Here is a 27,784-nt window from a genome sequence, read left to right on the forward strand (position 1 = left end):
ACTCTTGCACATGCCCTGTGAAGGGTCAAACTCAAAAAAAAACCCTATGTCTAAGTCAGAGCTTTATCCACTATTCCACTTCCCAGGCTACTTGCCTCATGACTTTTAAAAAATTACTATTGAAAATTTTTTATTTACAAAAAGGAAACACTGACAAAAAAACATAGGATAAGGGAAGTTCCCCCCACCAGAACTCCGTATCTCATCCCCTCCCCTGATAGCTTCCCTATTTTTTGTTTTAGAAGAAAGTTTCTTTTTTTTAAGATTTTATTTATTGATTGATGAGAAAGATAGGAAGAGAGAGAGAAAGAACCAGACATCATTCTGATACATGTGCTGCCAGGGCTTTTAACTCAGGACCTCAAGCTTGAGAGTCAAGTGGTTTGTCCATTGTGCCACCTCCCGGACCACAGTTTCCCTATTCTTTATTCCTCTGGGAGTATGGACCCAGGGTCATTATGGGGTGCAGTAGGTGGAAGGTCTGGCTTCTGTACTTGCTTCCTCACTGAACATGGGTGTTGACAGATCAATCCATACTCCCAGCCTGTCTCTCTAGTTCCCTAGAGGGACAGAGTTCTAGGGAATCAGAGCTCCAGAACACATTGGTGGTGTCGTCTGTCCAAGGACATCCGGTTGGCATCATGGTAGCATCTGAAACCTGGATAGTTCTGGTGTACTTCCATTTCAATTCTTTGGTGTTAATGAGTATGCAGAGACATTTCTGAAACTACTATGCTGTTTCAGAGTTGATACATTCATTTTCATTGACTGTTATATACAGAAATTCTACAGTGTTGGGCTGTCAGAAAACTCGTGCATTTTTGCATAGCAAAACAGAAAAAAAATACATCATGACTTCTAACAACCTAATAGATTTTTTTTTTCCCTTGTAAATTGGAATTTTGCAAGATACTACATGAGAATGAGACACCACCACATGACTCTTCCACCTGTGACACTTCCCTGGTGCTGTTATGCTTGCATATTGTTTTGGGGCTTGAAGTCAGGTCTTCTGCGTGGGCAGGTATATGCTGTATACTCCACTGGGTGAGCTCCCTGCCCAGAATTTTTAGTAATTAACAAAAATAAGGGGAATGGTGGTGGCATACCTGGTTGAGTGCACACAGTTCATAAGCACCGGGTTCAAGCCTCCTTTCCCCCATCTGCAAGGGGAAAGCATCATGAGCAGTGGAAACAGTGCTGCAGGTCTGTTTCCTTCCTTCCTTTCTCCTTCCCTCTCAATTTCTCTCTGTCTCTATCCAAAATAAATAAATTAAAAAATACAAAAAAGCACATCAGTCTTTATTTTTCAGGGTGGAATCTAAACTGCATATTTATATTTATGATTTTGGTTTTTATTTTCTTCAGAAGTAAATTTGACATGTATGCCACCATTTTTCCACTTAGGAAGGAAAATAGGACTAGGAAAATAGCATAGTGGCTATACACAAAGACTTTCATGTCTGAGACATGAAAAGCCTCAGGTTCAGTCTCCCAACACCACCATAAACCAGGGGTTAGTAGTGCTTGGTTAAGAAGAAAGAAATTACAAAATTTAATCTGATTCTTTCAGTAGAGAGAGGCTTTATACTTCGAAGTCACAATGGACTTTGGGGTTGGAGTTGTCAGATATAATATCTTGCTGCTAGTTTTTGAATGCTTGTCATATGTCAGTCACTTGGTATGTTAGATATTATCTTTCTCATTTAAAAATCACAACTATATAATTTTATACCTGCCTTAAGGAAAATGAGACACTGAGGGTTTTTATACCCAGGACCACAAAAACTTAGTCAAGATTGAAACCCAGGTATTAATTTTTATTCATTATATATTTTGTATTTCAATGGCTTTCATACTATTTAATATGCAGCACCAGGAAATGAACTGAGGCTTTATATCAGGTTTGATCTCAAGCCTGCTGTCACCCTTAAGTTGACAAGTCTCACTTTATAACTCAAACCATTTGCATAATTTTTATTGGGAGATCTTAATAATATTCAGTATATAATTTGGTTAATGGTAAAGGTAATAAAGACCACAGTTCTGATTTATTTATTTATGTATTTTTACCAGAGCACTGCTTAGCTCTGGCTTATGGTGGTGTGGGGGAGTGAACAATTCTGACTTAAAAAAAAAAAAAAAACAAATTTATTTATTTATTTATTATTGGGTAGAGACTGAGAGAGGAGGGGGCATGATAGAAAGTAAGAGCCCTGTTTCACCACTTGTGAAGCTTTCTCTCTGCAGATGGGGACCAGGGGCTTGAACCTTGTTCCTTGTGCACTATAATGTGACTGCTTAACCAGGTGCACTATCTCCTGGCCCCCTTAAGACTTTTTTTCCTTTTTTTTTAACTGAACCACTGTGTATGTGTTTGTTTGTTTGTTACTGGATAGAGACAGAGGAATTGGGAGGAGATAGAGACAGAAAGAGACACCTGCAACTTTACTTCACCACTCATGAAGCTATCCTACTACAAGGTGGGAACCAGGGGCTTGAACCCAGGTCCTTGTGCTCTGTAGTATGTGCACTTAACCAGGTATGCCACCACCTGACCCCCCATTTCTGACCCTCAGTTCTGACTTTTCAAACTGTGACTGACCTTTGAGTTGATTAGGTAGCAACTATGGGTTTCCCTGCATTTTCCCTTTGCAAGAGGGAGGGGCCACTTCTCAGATGTGGGTCCTTAGAAACACTCCAATGAAGGCTTCTGTGCTGTGAGTAGATTCCAGAAGGCACTTCAGACTTGACCTCAAAGAATGCCCAGTATTAAAATCTAGGGTGTGTTATCTAGATCACTTGTGACTGATTTCTGTTGGCAATTCATTTGTTTTGTAAAAGGTAATTTTTTTTTTTAAACCAGAGCACTTCTTAGCTCTGGTTTATTGTGTGGTGGGGGGATTGAATCTGAGACGTTGGAACCTCAGGCATGAGAGTCTCTTATGTAACCATTATACTGTCTACCCCTAATTGACTTGTTTTGTTTTGAGATTTATTTATTAATAAGAGAGAGAATACCATACTATCACAGTGGCACATGCAGTACTGGACCTCATGCTTACAAGCTTAATGTTTTATCTACATTTAGGATTACTTTGATGTACTGCTCTGTAGGAGTAGCCTCCACCTAGTAAATTGTTGTTCTTTCATAGTGACCCCCACCTTTTTATCATGTGAATTTATTTGTTTATTATTGGCTAGAGACAGAGAAATTGAGAAGGGAGAAGAGATAGAGAGGGAGACAGACAGACAGACACCTGCAGTCCTGCTTCACCACTTGTGAAGCTTTCCCCCTACAGGTGAGGACCAGGGGCTTGGACCTGGTTCCTTGTGCATTGTAATATGTGCACCTCGCCAGTTGTGCCAACACCTAGCCCCTATCATGTGAAGTTATTACAGTGTAAGTACACATAATATTTTGATGTGTGAACATTATTACAGTATTCATACATACAGTCACTAAACTCAAACTTGTGTGATTCCACTGTGTGTACTCCTCGATCCAATTTTGTTGTTGTTGTTATTCTATTCTATATCCTTAGGAGATAGAGATAACCCACCTGGATCATGTGCCTGTTTTGCTATGCATGTTGCTCAGGTTCAAGCCTGCCCCCACCCCTGTTGCACTGCAGTGGGTTCCAGCACTTTAGTATCACTAACCCTCTCCCTCTGGCTCTGCCTCCCCCTTTATGCACACACAAACGCGCGCACACACACACAGACTGGGGCTTGAATCCTTGAGCATGGCAGTGTGTATGTTCAACCAGGTGTGCCGTCACTTAGGCTATCTTGAATATCTTAGGCTATTTTTTAGGCTCTTATAGTTTGGGCACTTAACTTGGTGCACCAGCATCTGGCTTTTCTAGGCACTTATAAAAGTGAGATGTTATTGGGTTTTCTGAAACTTATATTTGTCACCCTGCTGGTAATGTGACATGTATGACATTTGAACTACAGAAGATGGCAAAAATACGAGATCTGAATTACAATCAAGCAAAAATATATTTCAAAAGAGGCAGAACTAACTCATGGGTGATATGCTACAGATTATCTCTTTAATACACCACAGTATTAAAGAGTATGCTACAGATTATCTCTTTAATACACCACAGTATTAAAGTACTTTGGTATTGCTGATTTATTATTTTAATCATGAACATTAACCACACCTTTCTGTTAGTTAAATATGTTGGAATTTAGCTATATTTTAAATAGACATTTTGTAACGGGATTTGCTTACATACTATTTTGTTTAAATTGTATTGCTATTAAAGGTGCTTCACAGAATGATGATGGCTCCAGACCCAAGGATGAAACAAGGTAAAAGTTTACTTAATACTTATCACAGAATGCAGAAAGAAACAAGAAAGAATGAATAAATATTGGTGTTATTATATAAATATAAGTGAATGTTAAAAAAATTTCAGAGCTCAAAGTGAGAAAATACTTAGGAACGGTTCTGATTTTATAGCTTATCTAACTGCATTTCCTCTGAACTAACCAAGTACTAGCTTCTTGCCCAGAATAGTAACTTACTGTCCATAAAACAGTCACTCACTACTACCACTTTCATCATTAATATATTGGCATTTTTCCACAGCTAGATACTCAGAATCTCAGGGCTATCACTGGGCTGTTAACTTTCCTTTCTAGGAAATTTGGAGTATGAGCTTTGGATATATGTAGAGGTCACCATAAACTATGATAATTTCTTGACTTTGCTTAGAAAGAACAGAGATTTATACCAACTGTTCGCTCTTATCTTAGTCTAGATCTTTCATGGATATCTCAGTTTTCAGGTCTAGGGCCTAAAAAGTCTTATTTTTGGGGTTATGTTGACTGACTTAACAAACTTTAAATGTTTGTGGTTATCTTGGAAACTAGTAATGGAAGAAAAAGTTAGGGGAAATGAGATGATCCTAGTCTTAAAGCAGTAAGAAATATATCTTATAAAATTATAAAATCCCATTGGATTCTTTTTTTTTTTCCCCAGACAGGGTAAGCAGTGGGTTGGAAGGAAAGATCAAAAGATCAGTCATAGGAGTAGTCAGAATAAGAGGAGAACCAGAAAATCAGTGTCATAGGACAGAACGAAGAAATACCTAGAAAGATGGACTTTATAGTATCCAGTACAGCAGTGGAGAATAGGGGGATTAAGTAGAGCAAAATGTTGATGGTTGTTGAAACTAAGTTGATAAATACATGGGAGTTTATTGTACTGGTTGTCTTTTGTGATATATAGTAAATGTCATAATAAAAAAAATGAGTGACTTTCCCTGTCCTGAGTAGAGTGGCCATTGGCTAGTGGTGCCCATCTCTTATCAGCCAGGAACAAAGCAACTCCTTGTTCATCCTAACTTGCCTTTTGATCTGTGTCCATGCCTGGTTCATGCTGTAGGTATACAGGTTGACAAAAAAATTGATAGAAGTCAGTTGATATTGATCTTTTTAGGAAGACCACATTTTGTGAGCTATTATTTCTGCAACTGTCTATATTTGTATTTATTTGCCCTCTTATTTTTTTTTCTCTCTATGGTCCCATCTTTTCTTCCTTTCCAAGCCACACATACATTACTATTACTACATTCAAATGTCCCTCCCTGTTCTCTCTCTCTGGATGCTGATGGAATTGGAGTTCAGAGCCCTTTGATTATCTTCCCCCTGTTATTTATTACTCCCCCACTGAGAGTATGGATCAAGGTTCTTTTTGAGGTGTAGAAGATGGGAGTTCTGGCTTCTTTAATTGCTCCTCTGCTGGAGATGGGTATTGGTAGGTCGATCTGTACTCCCAGCTTGTTTCTATCTTTCCCTAGTGGAGTAGAGCTCTGGAGAGGTGAGGTTCCAGGACACATTGGTGAGGGAAGTCAGGGTAGGATTATGATAGCATTTGCATCTTGGTGGCTAAAAGGCAGCAAGATATAAAGCTGAACAAAATGATTAATGAACAGGAACCAAAAAGTGGGAACAGAACAGATGAGAATAGGGTTCTTAAGGTGGAAAGAAGCTAGGAAGTCCATTTTAGGCATGTCCCTAGGGGCTTGTGACTATCATAGTTTTTGCTTGAGTTTAATAGCTGACATGGAGTTGGATAATAAATAGTATTGTCTGAGAGGCTATTGTCAGTGTAAAGAAAAGGGCTAGAAAGTTGGATTAGGGCAGAGAGTAGCTCCCAATCTTTTTTTTTTCTTCAACATTTTATTTATTAATGAGAAAGGTAGGAAAGAGAAAGAACCAGACATCACTCTGGTACATGTGCTACCGGGGGTCAAACTCAGAACCTCATACTTCAGAGTCTAATGATTTATCCACTGTGCCACCTCCCAGACCACCCAGTCTTGAAAAAAGAAAAATTATAAATAAAATTATCTGAACCAGGGCATGTGTGTATATATATATATATATATATATATATATATATATATATATATATATATATACACACACACATATGTATATGGCACAGGAGTCTTGTAACTCTGAGTTCCTGTTGGTCTAAGCTCACAGTTCATCGCCACAGTTAGGAACATTCCAGGTTGTACTTCTTGCAGGACTTGAGAAGACCACATTTTGTAAAGCTAATTTACTTAATAGTGAACTATCTTTATACTGTTGCCAGCATTACAGAGAATTATCCATTCTTCTAAACCCATAAGAGGTAGAATATTAAACAATAGTAGTAGAAAGCATATTTATGTATTTTACTTTTACTGCATATTTCAAAGGGGAGGGACCAGAACATTGATCTCCTCTGACATGTGGCAGATGCCCAGCCCCCTTTTGAATTCTCAAGATTACTCATAAATCCTGCCTTGTGGACGCCCTCTCCCCCCATTACCGTATAGGAAGTTTACTTAGCAGGTTTAGATTGTTTTACCTCTGTCCTAATTGAGGCACTGTATATTTCATGGTTGTAATTTTGTTCTGTTCTCCCTTGTAGCATACATAAATGTCTTATGTTTCTCAGTACTGTCTTTTATCATCTTTATGAACTACCGAAATGATTGGTGCCTAGTGTTCAAGATTTTATTATTTGATGTGTCCTCTTGATTGTCAGTCTTTAATTTGTATATTTCTTTTTATTTAAATATTTATTTTATTTATTCCCTTTTGTTGCCCTTGTTGTTTTATTCTTGTAGTTATTATTGTTGTCATCATTGTTGGATAGGACAGAAAGAAATGGAAAAAGGAGGGCAAGACAGACAGGGAGAGAGAAAGACAGACACCTGCAGACCTGCTTCACCACCTGTGAAGGGACCCCTGCAGGTGGGAAGCCAGGGATAGAACCGGGATCCTTGCGCTGGTCCTTGCGCTTTGCTCCATGTGTGCTTAACACGCTGCGCTACAGCCCAACTCCCATATTTTGTATATTTCTTTTTTTTTTTATTTTCCCTTTTGTTGCCCTTGTTGTTTTTCATTGTTTTAGTTATTGTTGTTATTGATGTCATCGTTGTTAGATAGGACAGAGAGAAATGGAGAGAGGAGGAGAGAAAGACAGACACCTGCAAACCTGCCCCACCGCATGTGAAGTGACTCCCCTGCAGGTGGTGAGCTGGGGACTCAAACCGGGATCCTTACGCCGGTCCTTGCTCTTTGTGCCACGTGTGCTTAACCCACTGTGCTGCCGCCAACTCCCAATTTGTATATTTCTTATGACCTGACTTAATCTTTCAGTTTCTGTCCTGTTCATAAACATATCTCTCTCTCTCTCTCTCTGTGTGTGTGTGTGTGTATACATACTTTTTTTTATAAAGTAGAAATATTGACAAGACCATAGGATAAGAGGGGTACAATTCCTACCTACAGAACTCTGTATCCCATCCCCTCCTGTAAAAGCTTTTCTATTTTTTGTCCCTTTATGAGTATGGACCCAGGATTATTAAGGGGTTGTGTGGCAACACACCTGGTTGAGTACACATATTATAGTGTGCAAGGATCTAGGTTCAAGTCTCCAGTCCCCACCTGTAGGGGCAAAACTTCACAAGTGGTGAAGCAGTGCTGCAGTTCCCCTTTCTATCTCCCTCTTCCCCATTTTCTTCCCTTTCAATTTTTATCTGTCTTTATCAAGACAAAATAAAAATAAAAAAGGATTTATATGTATGGTGAGCTAAGTGTAAGTTTGTAAAATTATGGAGCAAATCTCTGGTTTCCGATAATGCTGAGAGGACTGAACGTAGGACTTCCATGCCCAGTGCTCTCCCACCCTAGGTTCAGTTCTCAGCATCACCGTAAACCAGAGCTAAATAGTGCTCTGGACATTCTCTATCTTTTTCTCTTTTATTGAAATAAAGAAGAAGCATTAAAAGGGTGAGAAGAAGAATAGAAAGAGAATATGTAAGTTATATCAATGGGATGTAGGTATTAAATGTCATGCATGAATGTAGGAAAGAAAAAGTGTAAAATAGCAGCACTGCCTATAAAACCAAACTCTTAAGAGCAAGAATTATAGTTTTTTAACTTTTTTTTATTTTGCCTCCAGGATTATCATTGGGGCTTAGTGCTGGTACTATGAAACCACTGCTCCTGGAGGCCATTTTTACCATTTTTTTTTTTTCAAATAGGATAGGACTGAGAGAATATGAGAGAAATAGGGAAGGGAGAGAAGGAGAGAGAAAGACACCTGCAGACCGCCTTCCTTTACCACTTGTGAAGTGACCCCTCTGCAGCTGGTGAGCCAGGGGCTGGCACTGGGATCCTTATGTGTCCTTGTACTATGTGCACTTAACCTGGTACATTATGTCCAGCCCCGCCCTAATTTTTATTTTTATATTTAAGCTCTGCTTTTAAAATTAGCCATGACCCTGGAGATTGTGCAGAGCATATAAAGGGTTGGACTCAAAAGCACAAGGTCTGAATTTAATCCCTAAGAGGCTGAATATCAATTTTTTAGCTTTTCACTTCATTCAGAATAAGCTTTTATGAAACCAGCACTAAATAGAAAGACCCTAAGGGATTTCTGGGAAACATAGTTTGAAAATTATTTAACATAGGGTACTGCTTCTCTATTTTTTTCTTGAGTTTATTAGATTTTATCTTATTTAGACTTGTTCTGTAGGTTCAGGAGTGTTGCTTTACATTGTACAGTGATTTGCTGCTTGCCACATAGGTATTAGAGTCTTAGTTGAGCTATTTCCACATTGATTGTCACATGCACTTTTTACTACATAGATTCCCTCTGGGAATGGGAACCAATTATATTTGACAGAAGTAGTAATTTTTTTAAATTTATTTCTTTATTGGGGAATTAATGTTTTACATTCAACAGTAAATACAATAGTTTGTTCATGCATAACTAATTCCCCAGTTTCCCATTTAACAATACAACCCCCACTATGTCATTTATCATCCTTCATGGACCTGTATTCTCCCCACCCACCCACCCCAGAGTCTTTTACTTTGGTGCGATATGCCAATTACATTTCAGATTCTACTTGTGTTTTCGTTTCTGATCTTGTTTTTCAACTTCTGCCTGAGAGATCATCCCAAATTCATCCTTCTGTTTCTGACTTATTTCACTTAACATGATTTTTTCAAGGTCCATCCAAGATCGCCTGAAAACGGTGAAGTCACCATTTTTTACAGCTGAGTAGTATTCCATTGTGTATATATAGCACAACTTGGTCAGCCACTCATCTGTTGTTGGACACCTCGGTTGCTTCCAGGTTTTGGCTATTACAAATTGTGCTGCCAAGAACATATGTGTACACAGATCTTTTTGGATGGATGTGTTGGGTTCCTTAAGATATATCCCCAGGGGGAGTCGGGCTGTAGCACAGCGGGTTAAGCGCAGGTGGCGCTAAGCACAAGGACCCGCATAAGGATCCTGGTTCAAGCCCTGGCTCCCCACCTGCAGGTGTGTCGCTTCACAAGCGGTGAAACAGGTCTGCAGGTGTCTATCTTTCTCTCCCTCTCTCTGTCTTCCCCCTCCCCTCTCCATTTCTCTCTGTCCTATCCAACAACAATGACAACAATAACTACAACAATAAAACAACAAGGGCAACAAAAGGGAATAAATAAATAAAAATAAATATAAAAAAAAAAAAAAAAGATATATCCCCAGGAGGGGAATTGCAGGGTCATAGGGTAGGTCCATTTCTAGCCTTGTGAGAGTTCTCCAGACTGTTCTCCACAGAGATTGGACCAATTGACATTCCCACCAGCAGTGCAGGAGGGTTCCTTTGACCCCACACCCTCTCCAGCATTTGCTGCTGTTACCTTTTCTGATGTATGACATTCTCACAGGAGTGAAGTTGTATCTCATTGTTGTCTTTATTTGCATTTCTCTGACAGTCAGAGACTTGGAGCATTTTTTCATGTGTTTCTCAGCCTTTTGGATCTCTTCTGTGGTGAATATTCTGTCCAAGTCCTCCCCCCATTTTGGGATGGGGTTATTTGTTGTCTTGTTGTTGAGTCTGGCAAGCTCTTTATATATCTTGGTTATTAAACTCTTATCTGATGTATGGCATGTAAAGATCTTCTCCCATTCTGTGAGGGGTCTCTTGGTTTGGGTAGTGGTTTCTTTTGCTGTGAAGAAGCTTTTTAATTTGATGTAGTTCCATAGGTTTATACTTGCCTTAGTCTTCTTTGTAGTTGGATTCATTTCATTGAAAATGTCTTTAAAATTTATGTGGAAAAAAGTTCTGCCAATATTTTCCTCTAAGTATCTGATAGTTTCTGGTCTAACATCCAAGTCCTTGATCCACTTGGAATTTACTTTTGTATTTGGTGAAATACAGTGATTCAGTTTCATTCTTCTGCATGTTTCAACCCATTGTTTCCAACACCATTTGTTGAAGAGACTCTGCTTTCCCCATGTAATAGTCTGGGCCCCTTTGTCAAAGATTAGATGTCCATAGGTGTGGGGCCTAGAAGTAGTAATTTTTAATCTGTATTTCTTACTCAGGACCTCAACCCCTTTTCATACCATCCAGTTGATGTTAGTTCTTGGAAGAAATCATAGTTCCTTTTAAGTTCCCTTTAAGTAACTGAACAGTTGTATACCATTTGTTGGGATGGGGTTAGGAAATAAGTATACTTTTTTCTTCCCCCATGGAATAGTCAGCCCTGCCCCAAACATGAATAATATTAAGTTACAACAGAAATTTTTTTAAAAGGGGGGAAAGGCAACAACAAATTTACTTCTTTTGTTACTCTTTGGAAAAAAAAAAAAAGATGGTAACATTACTTTAAGGCATTGGGATTTTGAGAATTTCACTCATTTCTTTTTGTCTGGGACTCTAAAGACTAATTGAAAATCTGACACCACATAACTAATATTTATGAATGGTCCCAAATGTTTTCTGTCACTTTGGGTAACCCACACTCTATTTTTGGATTGATTCTGAGGGTTATGTCTAAGACTATACCCAAGGACTATTTATGTCTTTCATAAGGGTGACCAGAAATTAGGAAACTTTTCTCAAGCTCCTAGAACTTTGTGTTTTCATCTTTGATGAGTTTAAAAAAATTCAAAAAGCAATCTTTTTCCCTTTCCCTCTCTCCCCCTCCTCCCTTGCCCAGAGTTAATTCAAATGGATCAGAAGATCCTGAGGAAGCAGGGTCTGGTGAAAATAGGAGGGCCAATGGGAATAATTCTCCATCACTTTCAAATGGCGGTTTTAAGCCTTCTAGGCCTCCAAGACCTTCACGACCACCTCCTCCTACCCCACGTAGACCAGGTGTGTATTCCAGCCACACACCAGGGCTGTAGCTCTCTCTACTGTGGTTATAAGTAATGTTTAGTTTGAGAACTGATTCACAGGTAAGTTGATGACATCCTTTTAGATTGGTTTTCTGACTGTTTTACGTGTAAGATTTTGCTCAAGAATAACCTTCCTATAGATAATTAAGATGTGCCTTTTCCCTGAAGTTTTTCCTCCTAATGTGAAGCTACTGAGGCAGTGTCATATAGCCAAGTATTTTGGTTACTTTTTTTCATTACCAAATGATGGTACTCAAGTTATTCCCTAATGAGTAGACCCAGGAAGTAGCACAGTGGATAAAGTCCTGAGCTTAATCCTCTGAATTAAATGTGCCCAAACTGATGTTATCATTCTCTCATTAATGAGAAAAAAAAATTTATTTAATAATAAATATTTCTAAAAGATAATGAGGCATTGAGGCATAGGGATGGAAGGGTTTTAAGTGGGCAGAGGCTTGACATCATTGCATCAAAGCTTACCCCAGAGCTTTGGCACTCCCGTGTAGTATGTTGCAGTTCAAATCTGGGCCAAGTCCATGGCAAGGTAGACAGCCTGCCAGGTGAACTATCTCTCAGACCCCTAACTCCCACTATTTTAAGCAATTTTCACCTGTGTAACTCCATCTTATATTTTAGATTTATCATCTGTCTTCTAATCTTTTGATGTTACACCCCCCCAATTTAGATTCCTAAAAACAAAACACTGTTTTCTTGTGTTTCTTACATCTCTTATAGCATCTGTTAATGGTTCACCATCTGCCACTTCTGAAAGTGATGGATCTAGTACAGGCACTCTGCCACCACCAACAAATACAAATTCAAATACATCGGAAGGAGCAGCATCTGGATTAATAATTCCTCTTACTATATCTGGAGGTGCAGGTCCTAGGCCATTAAATACTGTAAATACTGTACCTCAAGCTCCCTTACCCCCTGGGTAAGTAACTGCTTTTGGTTGGTACTTTTTTTTTTTTAAGGCTTCTATATATACTTACTAGTAAGAAAATAACTGAATTTCATATTTTAAATACCATTGTCAAGCAGCTATAACTAATTTTAGTGATCCATGTTAAGCTGAATAAGAAAATCTTTTTGTTTGAATGGAACAGAATCACTTCATTTTTAAAAGTAATATTTTGAAAGTTATTTTAACGGGGGGAGAAAAGTAATATTTTGGGGTCGGGCAGTGGCGCACCTAGATAAGCGCACACACTACAGTGAACAAGGACCTGTGTTCAAGCCCCTAGTCCTCACCGGTAGTGGGGGAAGATTCATGAGTGGTGAAGCAGGGCTGTAGGTGTCTTTCTATCTCTTTCCCTCTCTATCTCCCCCATTCCCCTCAATTTCTCTCTGTCTCTATCCAATAATAAATAAATAAAAGTAGTATTTTAGAAAAATGACAGAATTAGCATTTATAATACCATTTTATAATCTTTGTTGATTTACAAAATAATGCTTTAATAGTTGATATGCACATACATTGTAGCATTCAGGTTAATCCAAAATTCAGAATGCTTTTCAGAATTAATTTACTAGCTGACAAGTAAACTCATGAAAAGTTTCATTACTAAACAGATTATATTGTATCTGTAGTTAGGCTATTTACCTTTTGGAAGATCTATATGGGAAGCTCAAATAGAAAGCTATTTGTGCAGTGAATTAACAAAAGAAACGGGCCAGGCAGGGGTGCACCCGAAAAAGTGTATGTTATCATGTGCACATATCAGGGTTCAAGTCCCAGGTCCCCATTTACAGGGGAGAAACTTCCAAGAGCAGGGAAACCATGCTGTAGGCATCTCTTTCCCACTCTATCTCCTCCTTTCCTCTCAATTTCTCTCTTATCAGAAGGAAGGAAGGAAAGAAAAAGAGGAAAAGAATAAAAAGGTCACTGGAAGTGATAGATTTATCATTTAGGCACCAAGCCTGAGTAGTGGAGGAGGATGGGAAGTCTTAGAAGTGAATGATAAATCTAATTTTATCTTGAGGATAAACCTACCAAGGAGACTAGAATACTTCTTCATTGGACTGTATAGAAACACATTTGAAAATTTTATATCTTCTTTATATATCACCATACTTATTTGCTTCAGATATTTAATATGTTCAGATAAGAAGAAAAGAGAAAGACAATATTAAAAAGGCAGGCTTCTTACACAGAGCTATATTAATCTTTTTAATTTTGTGTTTAAGTTGGGAACAAAGAGTGGATCAGCATGGGCGAGTATACTATGTAGATCATGTTGAAAAAAGAACTACATGGGACAGACCAGAACCTCTACCTCCTGGGTAAGTATCTGACTTCTGAAGAAAAAGGACTTACACAGAATTATAGGTGTATAAAATCTTCCCAACTAATCATTCGTACAGTTTCTCTTATTTTTTTCTCCATTCACTTTCATTTGTGGTACTTGTAAACTAGGAATAAGAGAGTCAAAAAATTTGTCCTGTAGGACTTGAGAGACAACTCACAGGGTAGGACATGTGCCTTCCTTTGTGCAGGACCCAAATTTGATTTCTGGTACCACATGAGTATGCTACAGAATCTATGGCCATACCACAGTCAACTACATTGAGTCTCAGTCTGATCTCAGAAGCTAAGCAGGGTTGGGACTGGGTAGTATTTGGGTGGGAAAGTGCCACAGAACCAGGGAAATACCCAGTACTGTGATTTGTATATCCCCCCCCCCCCCGTGTCTCTCTTTGTTTCTGAATGAGAAGTTTCTGTATGTGCAAAAGGAAGAAGAAGGAGAAAAAAAGATATTTGTAAAAAAAAATAAATAAATAAAAATAAAAAAATGATATTTGAGGATATTTATTGTTATATTCCTGATAGCCAATTTGAAATCACCAAATTATTGTATCAGTATTTACTCTTTTTTTTTTTTTTTTGCCTCCAGTGTTATTGTTGGGCTTGGTGCCTACACTATAAATCCACTGCTCCTGGAGGATTTTTTCCCCCCCGTTTTGTTGCCCTCGTTGTTTATTGTTGTTATTATTGTTATTGCTGCTGTTGTTGGATAGGACAGAGAGAAATTGAGAGAGGAGGGGAGGCAGAGAGGGTGAAAGAGAGAGATAGACACCTTCAGACCTACTTCACCATCCGTGAAGCAACCCCCATGCAGGTGGGGAGCTGGGGGCTCAAACCGGGATCCTTAAGCTGGTCCTTGTGCTTCGAACCACGTGCATTTAACTTGCTGCAATACCACCCTGCCCCCCAGTATTTACTTAATTTTATGCATCCATTTGAAGTGGTAAATAAGATATTTGTATTCTTGTGAAAATATTTTTTATAAAGATCTGTTTCTTGTATATAATAGAGGGGGAAAAAGAGAACCAGAACCTCACTCTGGCACATATGTTCCTGGGGATCATACTCTGTTCCTCCTGTTTGAGAGTCTCAATGCCTTATCAATTGCACCATCTCTTGGGCTACTCTTAAGAGTTAGTTTTGCCAGAGCACTGATCAAGTATGGCTTATGGTGGTGCTGGGGATTGAACATGAGACCTCAGAACCTCAGGCTTGAAAATCACTTTGCATAATCATTAAAAAAGTTTGCATAATCATTAAGAAAGTTTGTAGAAATAATCATATATAGACTATTTAAATATAAATTATAAAACAAAATACTAAATCAAATGTAGCTTCTCAGGGTATAAAGCCTTCCCACACTTAGACTAGGGCCAAGGTAAAATCCTGCTTCATTCAGATCTATTTCACAATTTTAATTGTTTTTGTTATGGCTTAGTTGGGAACGGCGAGTTGACAATATGGGACGTATTTATTATGTTGACCATTTCACAAGAACAACGACATGGCAGAGACCAACATTAGAATCTGTCCGGAACTATGAACAATGGCAGCTACAGCGTAGTCAACTTCAAGGAGCAATGCAGCAGTTTAACCAGAGATTCATTTATGGGGTAAGAATCCCAGTATATTGCAGACTAAATGAGAGTATTTGCATAGGAATGTAAAGCATTGTGACGAAGGTGCAAATTGAATGGCAACAGCAGTTGTTGTAAATAATAGTTATAGATTTTGGCTTGAGTATTCTGTATATGTGATCTACTCTTTCTTCTGAAATTTCCTGAAGTTCAGTTTCTTTTGCTCTGCTTTGCTAATGTAAAAAAAAAAAAAAAAAGGTAGAACAACCTAAAATACATAAATAAAAGTAAAAATCCAAATAGATTGAGAAGAACCAAAACAGTTGTAAGTGTAATACTGCCTAACTTAACACAACATCTGAAATCTTGTAGTTAAGGAGCCAGGTGGTGGTGTACCTAGTTGAGCACACATGTTACATTGCACAAGGATCCAGGATCAAGCCCCCAGTCCCCACCTGCAAGGGGAAAACTTTGTGAGTGGTGAAGCAGTGTTGTAGGTGTCTCTCTTCCTCTCTGTCTCCCCCCTCCCTTTCAATTTTTGGCTGTCTCTATTCAATAAATAAATAAAGATAATCCCCCTTAAATTTTCTTGAAAATTTATTAAAAGTGAAAGAAGATATCTTATAGCTAAGAGCATCTCACCCTTATGTAGTTTGACAGAACTAATAATATAGTTGAATCACTTTACTATGTAAAGTTTATCTTATTATTTCAAGTCCTGTAAGACTAAGGAAATTTGAATCACTGTCATATTAAGCTGAGTATAATATTCTGAATTCAAAACTGTTATCTTGACATAAAAACATTTCCTCTTGGAAATAATATACATTTTTATATTTTCCTTTAGAATGATATTAGCAGCAATAATGATAAGTATATCAAAATGTATTAATGTTTTTGTTGTGGACACTTTACATGATCTCAAATACTGAAGTATCAGATCTTTTCTCTGAAGAAAAGAAAATATTTATTGAGGAAATCTGATTTCATGTGCCAAACACAAGAAATCTGTTTTAGTAGTATGTGAAATTTCAATAGAAGATAACCAGTTTAAAAGAAACTGGCCCAGGAAGAGTCAGGCGATAGCACCGCCGGTTAAGCGCAGGTGGCGCAAAACACACCGACCAGTAGAAGGATCCCAGTTCGAGCCCCTGGCTCCCCACCTGCAGGGGAGTCGCTTCACAGGCGGTGAAGCAGGTCTGCAGGTGTCTGTCTATCTTTCTGTCCCCCTCTCTGTCTTCCCCTCCTGTCTCCATTTCTCTCTGTCCTATTCAACAATGACGAAAACAATAAAACAACAAGGGCAACAAAAGGGAATATTTTTTTTAATTTTTTATTTATAAAAAGGAAACATTGACAAAACCATAGGATAAGAGGGGTACAACTCCACACAGTTTCCACCACCAGAACTCTGTATCCCATCCCCTCCCCTGATAGCTTTCCTATTCTTTAACCCTCTGGGAGTATGGACCCAAGATCATTGTGGGATGCAGAAGATAGAAGGTCTGGCTTCTGTAATTGTTTCCCCGCTGAACATGGGCATTGACAGGCCTATCCATACTCCCAGCCTGTGTCTCTCTTTCCCTAGTGGGGAAGGGCTCTGGGGAATCAGAGCTCCAGGACATATTGGTTGGATTGTCTGTCCAGGGAAGTCTGATCAGCATTATGTTAGCATCTGGAACCTGGTGGTTGAAAAGAGAGTTAACATACAAAGCCAAACAAATTGTTGACCAGTCATGGACTTAAAGGCTGGAATAGTGCAAATGAAGAGTCGGGGGCGGGGGGGGTCCTCCATTTTGTAGATAGCTAGTAGGCATATTTTAGTTATATTCCAAAGAGCCTGTGGTTTATACTAGTCTTCCCCCCCTCCCCCCGAGCCTGACATCTGATGTGCAGGTGGATCCAAGTTACTGTCTGGGGTGATGATGTCATGGCTGGAAAAAGGACCAGAAAGCTGGATCAGGGAAGAGAGTAGCTTTAAAAAAAAAAAAAAAAAAAAAAGGAAAGAAAGAAAGAAACTGATCCTTTGGAACATGATCACAGAGGACCTAGTGGGGTTGTATTGCTACATGGAACTGGAAAATGTTATACATGTACAAACTGTTGTGTTTACTGTTGACTGTAAAGCATTAATCCCCCAATAAAGAAATTTAAATAAAAAGAAAGAAAGAAAGAAAGAAAGAAAGAAAGAAAGAAAGAAAGAAACTGATCCTCTCCATCACCATCTCTCCCCCTCCTACACCATATGGTCGTCCCTGTTAGAACCCATAAGTCAGTTTCTATCCTCAGTAGATGCTACCTTTCCCCCCCTTTCTCCATATTCTCTTCTGTTTCTTTGATATAGTAAACATTCATTGATAGAGACTATTTTATTAGCTGCTTTCCCTTCACTGCCTGGTTATGAGTGAGCTAAAAATCTTTCATATAACATTTCTTTCTTGCCACTTTCTGTAAATAACTGTCAATATTAATCTCTTTCCTCATTGGTTTTAGGCATGAGATTAGTTTGGTTTCTTGTCTACCTTATCTTTTTTTTTCCTATGCTGTTTTACATCTTTCTTTCTAAATTTTAATTACCTTTGGTATGCCTGGCCAAATTTCTTCTAGGTTTGAATGCCTAGCTTGCCTGCCTTCTTTAAAGCTAGTTTCCACATGGGTGTCCAGTGAAAAAAGTATGGGCTTTGGAGTTACACACATCTTGGTTCGAATCCTGTTCCACAGTTACTTTCTCTGTATGACTTTAAGTAAGTTACTTAACCTCATCAAGACTCATTTACTTTATCAATAAAAGATATATGTCAGGAGTCAGACGGTAGCGCAGTGGGTTAAGTGTACATGGCGCAAAGCGCAAGGATCCTGGTTCAAGCCCCCAGCTTCCCACCTGCAGTGGAGTAGCTTCACAGGCAGTGAAGCAGATCTGCAGGTATCTGTTTCTCTGCCTCCCTCCTCTGTCTTCCCCTTCTCTCTCCATTTCTCTCTGTCCTATCCAACAACGGCGATATCAGTAACAACAATAATAACTACAACAACAATAAAAACAAGGGCAACAAAAAGGAAATAAATATATAAAAAAATATATATATCTGTATATACACATCTGATTACATCAGCATTTTTAAAGGGTTCTGTAAAGGTCCTATTATGTTGGCACATGCTATATGCTATGCATATAATAGATTGTCATATTTTCTTTCTCTCATATTCAGTTATAAATATGCCCTTTACCTCACTTTTATAATACATGATTGGCTATAGCACTTCAGTTGTTTTTTGTTTTTTTTTTAAAGTTTTTTTTTTTTTTTAAGGCAGAAGTTTTATGGAACATCTACAGTTTATATTGCTTAACTATAAACTGAACCAATCTGATACTCAGAGTCTTTGGAACAGTTTTTGAATTCACAGCTTTTACCTCATCATCTGTGTTACTGTTTTCTGTTTGTTTTGTTTCCATAGTCCATCTGAAATAATCTAACCAATTTTCTGAAATTCTTACTGTATACTCTTTCTTACAGAATGGTTTCAAGTTATGAAGAACTTAGCCTATTTTAGTCCCCCTTAGCATACTCAATGATATGAACTTAATGATTTTTTTGAACTTTAAAAGATATATATATTTGGCCATCAGAGTATTTCTGGGGGTCAGTGCCTACAGGATAAATCCACTTCTTTGGTGAGCTTTTTTCTTTCTTTTTTTTTTTCCATTTTTTTTTTTAAATAGAAATTGAGAGGAAAGGGAATGTAGGGAGAGTGAGTAAAGGAAGTGGTGCAATGGATTTTTTTAGCATGAGTTCCCAAGTTCCCTAGCAGCACATGTATCAGAGTGATGCTCTGGTTATCTTTCTCATTATCCTCCTGGCTCTCTCATAATACATAAAAAATAAGTTTGTTGGAGGGGGAGTGAGGCAGAAAGAAAGAGATACCCACAGCACTAATTGATGGCTCATGAAGCTTTTCCAACTGAAGGTGAGGGCCAGGGCCTTGAACCTAGGTCTTTGTGTATGGTAACATGTGCTCTACCATGTGTACCACCACCCAGTCCCTCAACATTCTTAAAACAAACTACTTAAATAACAGTAGAGTGCTGGAGCTTACTAAAAACCCTTACTAGAGGGCAGTAGAGTATCAGACGCCCAACAATCTTTTTTTTTTTTTTCTGGATAAAGAAAGTAAAAGAAACCACAGCACCAAAATTTTCTTTATTGTGGTAAGGGCTGAGCTTGAACCTGGGTTATGCACATGGCAAAACAGCATGCCACCCTACCAGTGTTAACTTCAGAATGGGTATGTTTGGTGTGATGACTGGTCCTTGACTTCCTTGTGCACTTCCTTAACTTCTCCATGTAAAGAGAGCTAGTGTTTGATATAATAGACCTTGAGGCCTGCTCTATAACTAGGGTTCAGATATTTCTTAGTATTTCACCCTGACTTGATTCTCAGTTCTTTTCATAGTGTATCTACCAGGGAAATACAACTAGTTCTTGAGAAATATATCTTCCCAGATAATATATTAAGTCAGAAATGGACTATCTCTCATTTGCTTGAAATTTTTCAGTTAACCAAGCTTCTGTAGCGGCATGGAAAAACAGAGACAGTGGGAGGAACTGCTATAAATTGAGGTTTAAGAAATCCAGATGTGGGGTCAGTTGGTAGTGCAGCGGGTTAAGCACACATGGCGCAAAGCACAAGGACCAGCTCAAGTATCCCAGTTCAAGCCCCTGGCTCCCCACCTGCAGGGGGGTCGCTTCACAAACAGTGAAGCAGATCTGCAGGTGTTTATCTTTCTCTTCCTCTCTTTCTACTCTACCTCTCCCCATTTCTCTCTGTCCTATCCTATCCAACAACAACAACGTCAATAACAATAATAATAACCACAACAACGATAAAACGAAAGGGAAAAAATAGCCTCCAGGAGCAGTGGATTTGTGGTACAGGCTCTGAGCCCCAGCAGTAACCCTGGAGGCAAAAAGAAAAAGAAAAAGAAAGAAACCCAAGGTGGTCCGGGAGGTGGCGCAGTGGATAAAGCAGTGGACTCTCAAGCCTGAGGTTCTGAGTTCAATCCCCGGCAGCACATGTACCAGAGTGATGTCTGGTTCTTTCTCTCTCTTCTTCTGTCTCTCTCATTAATAAATAAATAAAATCTTAAAAAAAAAAAAAGAAAGAAAGAAACCCAGATGTAAGGAGCCATGTGGTGGTGGTGCCACCTGATTAAGTGCACACATTACAGTGTGCAAGGAACCAGGTTCAAGCCCTTTGTCCCCACCTGTAAAAGGAAAGCCTCAAGAGTGGTGAAGCAGGGCTATAAGTGTCTCTGTCTCGTACTTCCCTCCAAATTTCTCCCTTTATCCTATAATAAATAAATAAACCAGAAATCCAAATGTGTAATGTGAGGACCTTTTAAACATTCTGGTTGGGGGCCCAGGCGGTGGTGCACCTGGTTAAGTGTACAAACTATAGGGCACAAGGACCAAGGTTCCAGTTCCTGGTCCCCACCTGCAGAGGGAAATTCCGCTTCACAAGAAATGAAGTAGGGCTGTAGGTGTATCTCTGTCTTTCTCCCTCTCTGTCTTCCCTTCCCCTCTCAATTTCTCTGACTCTATCCAATAATAAATAAATAAATTTTTTTTAAATTCTGGTTGAAATAAACAAGTAATCAGAGACAGTTAATTAGAGGTTGACTTTTAGATGATAAAATTAACAGATTCTTTGCTAAGTATAATTATGATCTTGTAACTAGATAAGAAAATGCCATAGATTTTAGAAAGGCATACTAAGATAATATTGCAATGAAATCATGTCTGGTTTTTACTTCAGCAAAGACTAGGGGGAAAAAGATACAGCAGTATGACTTAAGTTCTGTAATTCTTAAAACATGGTGTACTGACTATCTTGCTTTTTTTCATATATATATACATACATATATATGTACATAAATATGTATAGTAAGTAAATATATATATAAAATAATGAGAGAGGCAGGTAGTGGCACACCTACTAAGCACACATATTACCATACAGAAGGACTGAGGTTCAAGTCCCCAATTCCCACCTGCAGGAGGGGAGCTTCACAAGTGGTGAAGCAGGTCTGCAGATGTCAGTCTTTCTCCCTCTATATCTCCCCTCTCCTCTCAATTTCTCTCTGTCCTAGCTAGTAAAAAGAAAAAGGAATAAAAGAAAAGGGAAAAAATGGCTGCTGGGAACAGTGGATTTGTAGTGTCTGCACCAAGTCCCAGAAAAAATAAAGTATTTTAAGTATATGTAAATAATTTTTTTTTATTATTTGTTGTTGTTTTCTTTATTTGTCTTAACCAGAACTCAAAGCCTGTCTTACGGAGGTGCTAGGAGATTGAACCTGGGATCTCAGAGCCTCAGCCCTGAAAGTTTATTACATAAACCATTGTGTTATCCACCTACTCACCCTAGTTCACCCCATCCCACCTCTCACAACATAATACATTTTTAAAGCATTTGAGTTTTCCTATAATATATTAAGGAAAAAAATAATAAATTTTATTGAAGCCACAAATTATCACTTTATTAGATATGCATCTAATTCATACACACTCATTAACTCCTGCAAAGTCAATGTGACTTTTATTTTTACCCAGTAGTTGATTCCTGTTTTTCTTTTATTCTCTGAAGTGTTTTTCTTTTTAATGTGATAATTACAAACAAGAATTTAAGAAGTCTTCTATACTATTATAGTTGTATCAGATCGTTCTAAATGGGTTTCTTTCCTTTTACTCAACTCACAAACCTTTTCTTCCTTCCTTCCTTCCTTCCTTCCTTTCTTTCTTTCTCTCTCTCTCTCTCTTTCTTTTTATGAGTTAGAAATACCAGATTTTTCTCAGCCATCCAATGACAGTACTGCTACTTATGAATGATATTTTGGAGATTTGTGTTTTACTAATTTATTTATTTGAAGTTAAAGGAGAAAAAGTAGTCATTTGGGACTAAGGATTACATATTTGTAATATTTAAATTTTCAAATGTTAGAATCTGTTTGTAAAGATTTAAGTTGTTCATTACGTCATGATTTTTTATTCTTTTTAGAACCAAGATTTGTTTGCTACGTCACAGAATAAAGAATTTGATCCCCTTGGTCCTTTGCCACCTGGATGGGGTAAGTATGCATGATTTCTCCCCTTTCCCCCTTTAAATTCAGTTATCTTTTTTTAAAAATTATTTATTTAATTATTTATTTTCCCTTTTGTTGCCCTTGGTTTTTATTGTTGTTGTAGTTGTTATTATTTATGTCCTCGTTGTTAGAAAGGACAGAGAGAAATGGAGAGAGGAGGGGAAGACGGAAAGAAAGACACCTGCAGACCTACCTGCTTTACCACCTGTGAAACGACTCCCCTGCGGGGGGGGGGGGGGGGGGGTGAGGTCGGACCAAGATCCTTAAGATGGTCTTTGCACTTTGCACCTGGTGCACTTAACCCACTGTGCTACCGCCCGACTTCCCAGTTATCTTTTTTTTTTTTTTTTTTTTTTTTGCCTCCAGGGTTATTGCTGGGGCTCGGTGCCTGCACCATGAATCCACTGCTCCTGGAGGCCATTCTTCCCCCTTTTATTGCCCTTGTTGTTGTAGCCTTGTTGTGGTTATTATTGTTATTGTTGATGTCGTTTGTTGTTGGATGGGACAGAGAGAAATGGAGAGAGGAGGGGAAGACAGGGGAAAAGAAAGATAGATACCTGCAGACCTGCTTCACCGCCTGTGAAGCAACTCTCCTACAGGTGAGGAGCAGGAGGCTTGAACTGGAATCCTTGCGCTTGGCGCCACGTGCGCTTAACCTGCTGTGCTACCACCTCACCCCCCCCAGTTATCTTTTAAGTATAGGTATTTTGGGTGATATCGTATTGTTTGAGTGAATATTTAGGAACCTGTTGAGGTAATTAGTTGTGTTCTTTTCCTTTTTATATTTTTATTTACTTATTATTAGAAATTGAGAGGGGAGAGGGAGAGAGACAGAGAGACACTTGCAGACCTGCTTCACCATCATGAAGCTTTGCCTCTGCAGATGGAGACCATGGGCTTGAATCCAGGTCCCTGCACACTGTAATGTGTACACTTAACTAGGTGCACCACCACCTGGCCCTGTGGTAATTGGTTTAGTCCATAATGCCAAATAGGCTTTAAATATCCCCAAAAGCTCTTGAGATTAATCTTTTTTATTACAGAAGGTTTCCTTAAATTCATAATCATTTTGTTGTTCTAAACTTTAAAGAGAATTTGCTCTCTCAGCAATAAAGAAAAGTGGATTACTGGGAGTCGGGTGGTAGCACAGCAGGTTAAGTGCACGTGGCACCAAGCGCAAGGACCGGCATAAGGATTCCGGTTCCAGCCCCTGGCTCCCCACCTGCAGGGAATTCACTTCACAGGCGGTGAAGCAGGTCTGCAGGTGCCTTTCTCTCCCCGTCTCTGTCTTCCCCTCCTCTCTACATTTCTCTCTGTCCTATCTATGAACGATGACATCAATAACAACAGCAATAACTACAACAACAATGAAAAACAACAAGGGCAATAAAAGGGAAAATAAATAAATATTTAAAAAGTGGATTACTGATACACACAACATTGTGGGTGGACCGCAGGGGCATTATGCCTACTGAAGAAAAGTCAGCCTCAATAATTATAGGTTATATAATTCAATTTAGATAATATTCCATTTATTTTTATTTTTTTTTATTTATTGTTGGATAGAGAGGAATTGAGAATGGTGGGGGAGATAGAGAGGGAAAGACAGACACCTGCACCTCTACTCCACCACTTGTGAAGCTTTCCCCCTACAGGTGGACCAAGGGCTTGAACCCAAGTCCTTGTTCACTGTAGTATGTGTGCTCAACCAGGTGTGCCACTGCCTGACATTTGTGAAGGACAAAGGTACAGTGATAGAATATACACAATGATATAAACAATATACACAGTGATAAATATACACAAATATAGAGGTAGCACAATTTGTGTGTATGAGAGAGAGAGAGAAATTGGTAGTGGTTTACAAGATTGAAACATTATAGGGTATATAGTTCCACACTGCACCAAACCAAAGTTCTATTCTCCCACCCACCCAATAACAACCATCATAGTTCTCACATGGTTTTAGAAATTGCTTGCTTGCTTGCTTCTGTGTTGGGTTGCTTTGGTTTGGTCTTGTAAATTCATGTGTAGCAATCTAAATTCACATCCAGTAATCAGTTATGTCTGCAAGGTTAGTTGACTACACACATTCGTATGTATGATAAAAGTGCACACAGAATCACACTCAGATAAAAGAATTTGAAGGGAAAATTGACGACACTTAAAATAAAATCTCTGGGGCCAGGTGGTGGCACACTTGGTTAAGTGCACACATAGTGCCAAGGACCTGGGTTTAAGCACCTGGTCCCCCACCTGAAGGGGGAAAGCTTCACAAGTGGTGAAGCAAGGCTGCAAGTGTCTCTCTGTCTCTCTTCCTCTCTATCTTGCCCTTCCCTCTCTCAATTCTTTCTGTCTACCCAATAATAAATACATAATTTTTTTAATTTTTAAAAATCTCTACTTAACTGTAATGTACAGGATTAGTTTTCTGATTTTGCCATTGTATTGTAGCTATAAATGTTACCCATTACTGTATGTTATAAATGTTACCATATACTGTAGCTGTAAAATGTTGCCACTAGGGTAATATCCTGTGAGTAACAGTTACTTAAAAATAACTCAGTTTGACCTCAGGATTGACCCAGGAATAAAATTCCAATTCACTGCCTGCTCTTGTGTTCTGAAATTGACAGCTTTATTTGTGTGACACCATATATGTTTCAATTCAGTGTCCAAACTTTTTTCAGATGTGTATATATTAGAATTAAACATTGTCAGGCAGAGGGTAGATAGCATAATGGTTATGCTAAGTAACTCTCAATGGTTATGCAAAGTGACTCTCATGCCTGAGGTTCCAAAGCCCTAGGTTCAATCCCCTGCACTACCATAAGCGGGAGCTGAACGGTGCTCTGGTAAAAAAGAGAAAAGAAAAGAGAAAAGAAAAGAAAAGAAAAAAGAAAAGAAAAGAAAGAAAGAAAAAGAAAGAAAGAAAGAAAGAAAGAAAGAAAGAAAGAAAGAAAGAAAGAAAAAGAAAGAAAGAAAGAAAACTAATCATTATCAGCCTGGCATGAGGCAATGACTCATTCAGTAGAGTGTACATGTTACTGTGCATAAGGACCCAGGTTAACACACACATACCTTCATGAGCAGTGAAGCATTTCTGTGGGCATCTCTCTTTTTCTCTCCTTTATCTCTTTCTTCCCCCCTCAGTTTCTCTGTCTCTGTGGAAGGAAGAAAGGGAGGGAGGGAAAGACAATAAAGAGTAAAAGAAAAAGAAAAAATAGTCAATAGGAGCAGTGGATTCATCTTGGAGGCACCATGACCCAGTGATGACACTGGTGGCAATTAAAATAGATAAGTAAGTAGATATATATTTACTATAAATATTATCACTCTAGGGGCTGGATGATAGTACTGAGTAGAGTACATACATTACCATACCCAGGAACACAGGCCCACAACTGTATGGGAGAAGTTTCACAAGTGATGAAACTTGTGTTGCAGGTCCCTCCCTCCTTCCCTTTGCCTCTCTCCATCTTGCCCTTTAATATAAAATTGGAAAAAAATGTGCACACACAGACCACTGGGAACAGATGTGGGGTGGAAGTGCAAACATAAAGCCCCAGTGACAACCTTGGTGCTAAAAAAATAAACAACAACAACACTACCACCCAGAAGTTTGTGTTTTTTTTTAATATTTTCTCTTTTGTTGCTCTTGTTTTTTGTTGTTGTTGTAGTTGTTGTTATTGATGTTGTCGTTGTTAGATAGGACACAAAGAGAAATGGAGAGAGGAGGGGAAGACAGAGAAGGAGAGAGAAAGATAGACACCTGTAGACCTTCACCACTTGTGAAGCGACTCCCCTGCAGGTGGGGAGCCGGGGGCTGGAACTGGGATCCTTCCGCGCTGGTCCTTGTGCTTCGCTTAACCCACTGTGCTACGGCCTGAGTCCCCCTTTAAAATATAATTTTTAAAATTTATTTATTAGATAGAGACAGAGGGAAATGGGGGTCAGAGGGGGGAAGAGACAGAGAGACACCTGCAGCCCTGCTTCATCACTCATGAAGATTTCCCCCTACAGGTGGAAACCAGGGTCTTGAACCTGGGTCCTTGAGCACTGTCATGTGAGCACTTAAATAGGTGCACCACCGCCTGGCTCCTACCCAGAAGTTTTAAAATATGCAAACTGTAGAAGCTTGAGAATAAAGAATACTTTTGATTTAGTCTAGTAGGTCTAGTAGGGTTAATCTACCCATCAGATACATATAGTTGTTACAGTTTTTCATTTCTGCTATGAAAGAATATATATATATATATATATATATATATATATGAGCAAGAAAATTGTGGGGGTTTTTGTTGTTTTTTTTTTAGTTTAAGAAAGGAGACATTAACAAAATCATATATCCCGTCCCCTCCCCACTAGCTTTCCCATTCTCTATCCCTCTGGGAGCATGGACCCAGGGTCGTTGTAGGTTGCAGAAGGTGGAAGGTCTGGCTTCTGTAATTGCTTGCCCGCTGAACATGGACGTTGACTGGTCGGTCCATACTCCCAGTCTGCCTCTCTCTTTCCCTAGTAGGGTGGGTCTCTGGGGAAGCGGAGCTCCAGGACACATTGGTGGGGTTTTCAGTCCAGGGAAGCCTGGCCGGCATCTTGATGGCATCTGGAACCTGGTGGCTGAAAAGAGAGTTAACATACAAAGTCAAACAATTTGTTGAACAATCATGGACCCAAAGGATGGAATAGTGGAGATAAAGTATTGAGGGGTACTCACTGCAAACTCTAGTGTACTACTGCTTTCAGTTATATATTTGCCCTGGTTTATGGATACATGTGGACATATGCTCTCTCACAGAACCTGGTCTATATCTAGGTTTTGGGACTTTGTTAGGAAGTGAACCACCTGGGATGGACTTAGAGAATACTATGAAAGGAAAGGTCTCACTCCAGTGATGAAGCTGAAGGGTTGTCATTCCACACCTGAAGTCTCTAGACACAGTCTGAAGTGAAGCATGCTGGGGTGGCACTCGTGTTGATTAGGCTGCGATCAGGGGATGCAATATTATTTGATAAGAATTGGGAGAAGCATATGGGAAAGTGGGCCCTACCCTAAGGTCCCA

General features: G+C 38.9%; 1 protein-coding gene and 1 non-coding gene across 4 annotated transcripts in view; both read left to right on the forward strand.

The window, feature by feature from the left end:
• The window catches only part of ITCH (itchy E3 ubiquitin protein ligase), a 126,086-nt gene that overhangs the window by 65,545 nt on the left and 32,757 nt on the right, over positions 1 to 27,784 (forward strand). For all 3 annotated transcript variants that reach the window (XM_060188659.1, XM_007522667.3, XM_060188661.1), the window contains 6 exons: positions 4,278 to 4,323; positions 11,521 to 11,678; positions 12,437 to 12,638; positions 13,892 to 13,987; positions 15,448 to 15,622; positions 22,637 to 22,706. In XM_060188659.1, the coding sequence (XP_060044642.1) occupies positions 4,278 to 4,323; positions 11,521 to 11,678; positions 12,437 to 12,638; positions 13,892 to 13,987; positions 15,448 to 15,622; positions 22,637 to 22,706 (747 nt within the window). The remainder of the gene's footprint in view (positions 1 to 4,277; positions 4,324 to 11,520; positions 11,679 to 12,436; positions 12,639 to 13,891; positions 13,988 to 15,447; positions 15,623 to 22,636; positions 22,707 to 27,784) is intronic.
• On the forward strand, positions 5,275 to 5,409 carry LOC132542941 (small nucleolar RNA SNORA48). Its single transcript, XR_009553911.1, has one exon. It is a non-coding gene; the product is annotated as a small nucleolar RNA SNORA48 (small nucleolar RNA).

This window comes from Erinaceus europaeus, chromosome 1 (genome assembly GCF_950295315.1).
Source record: "Erinaceus europaeus chromosome 1, mEriEur2.1, whole genome shotgun sequence".
Lineage (NCBI taxonomy): Eukaryota > Metazoa > Chordata > Mammalia > Eulipotyphla > Erinaceidae > Erinaceus > Erinaceus europaeus.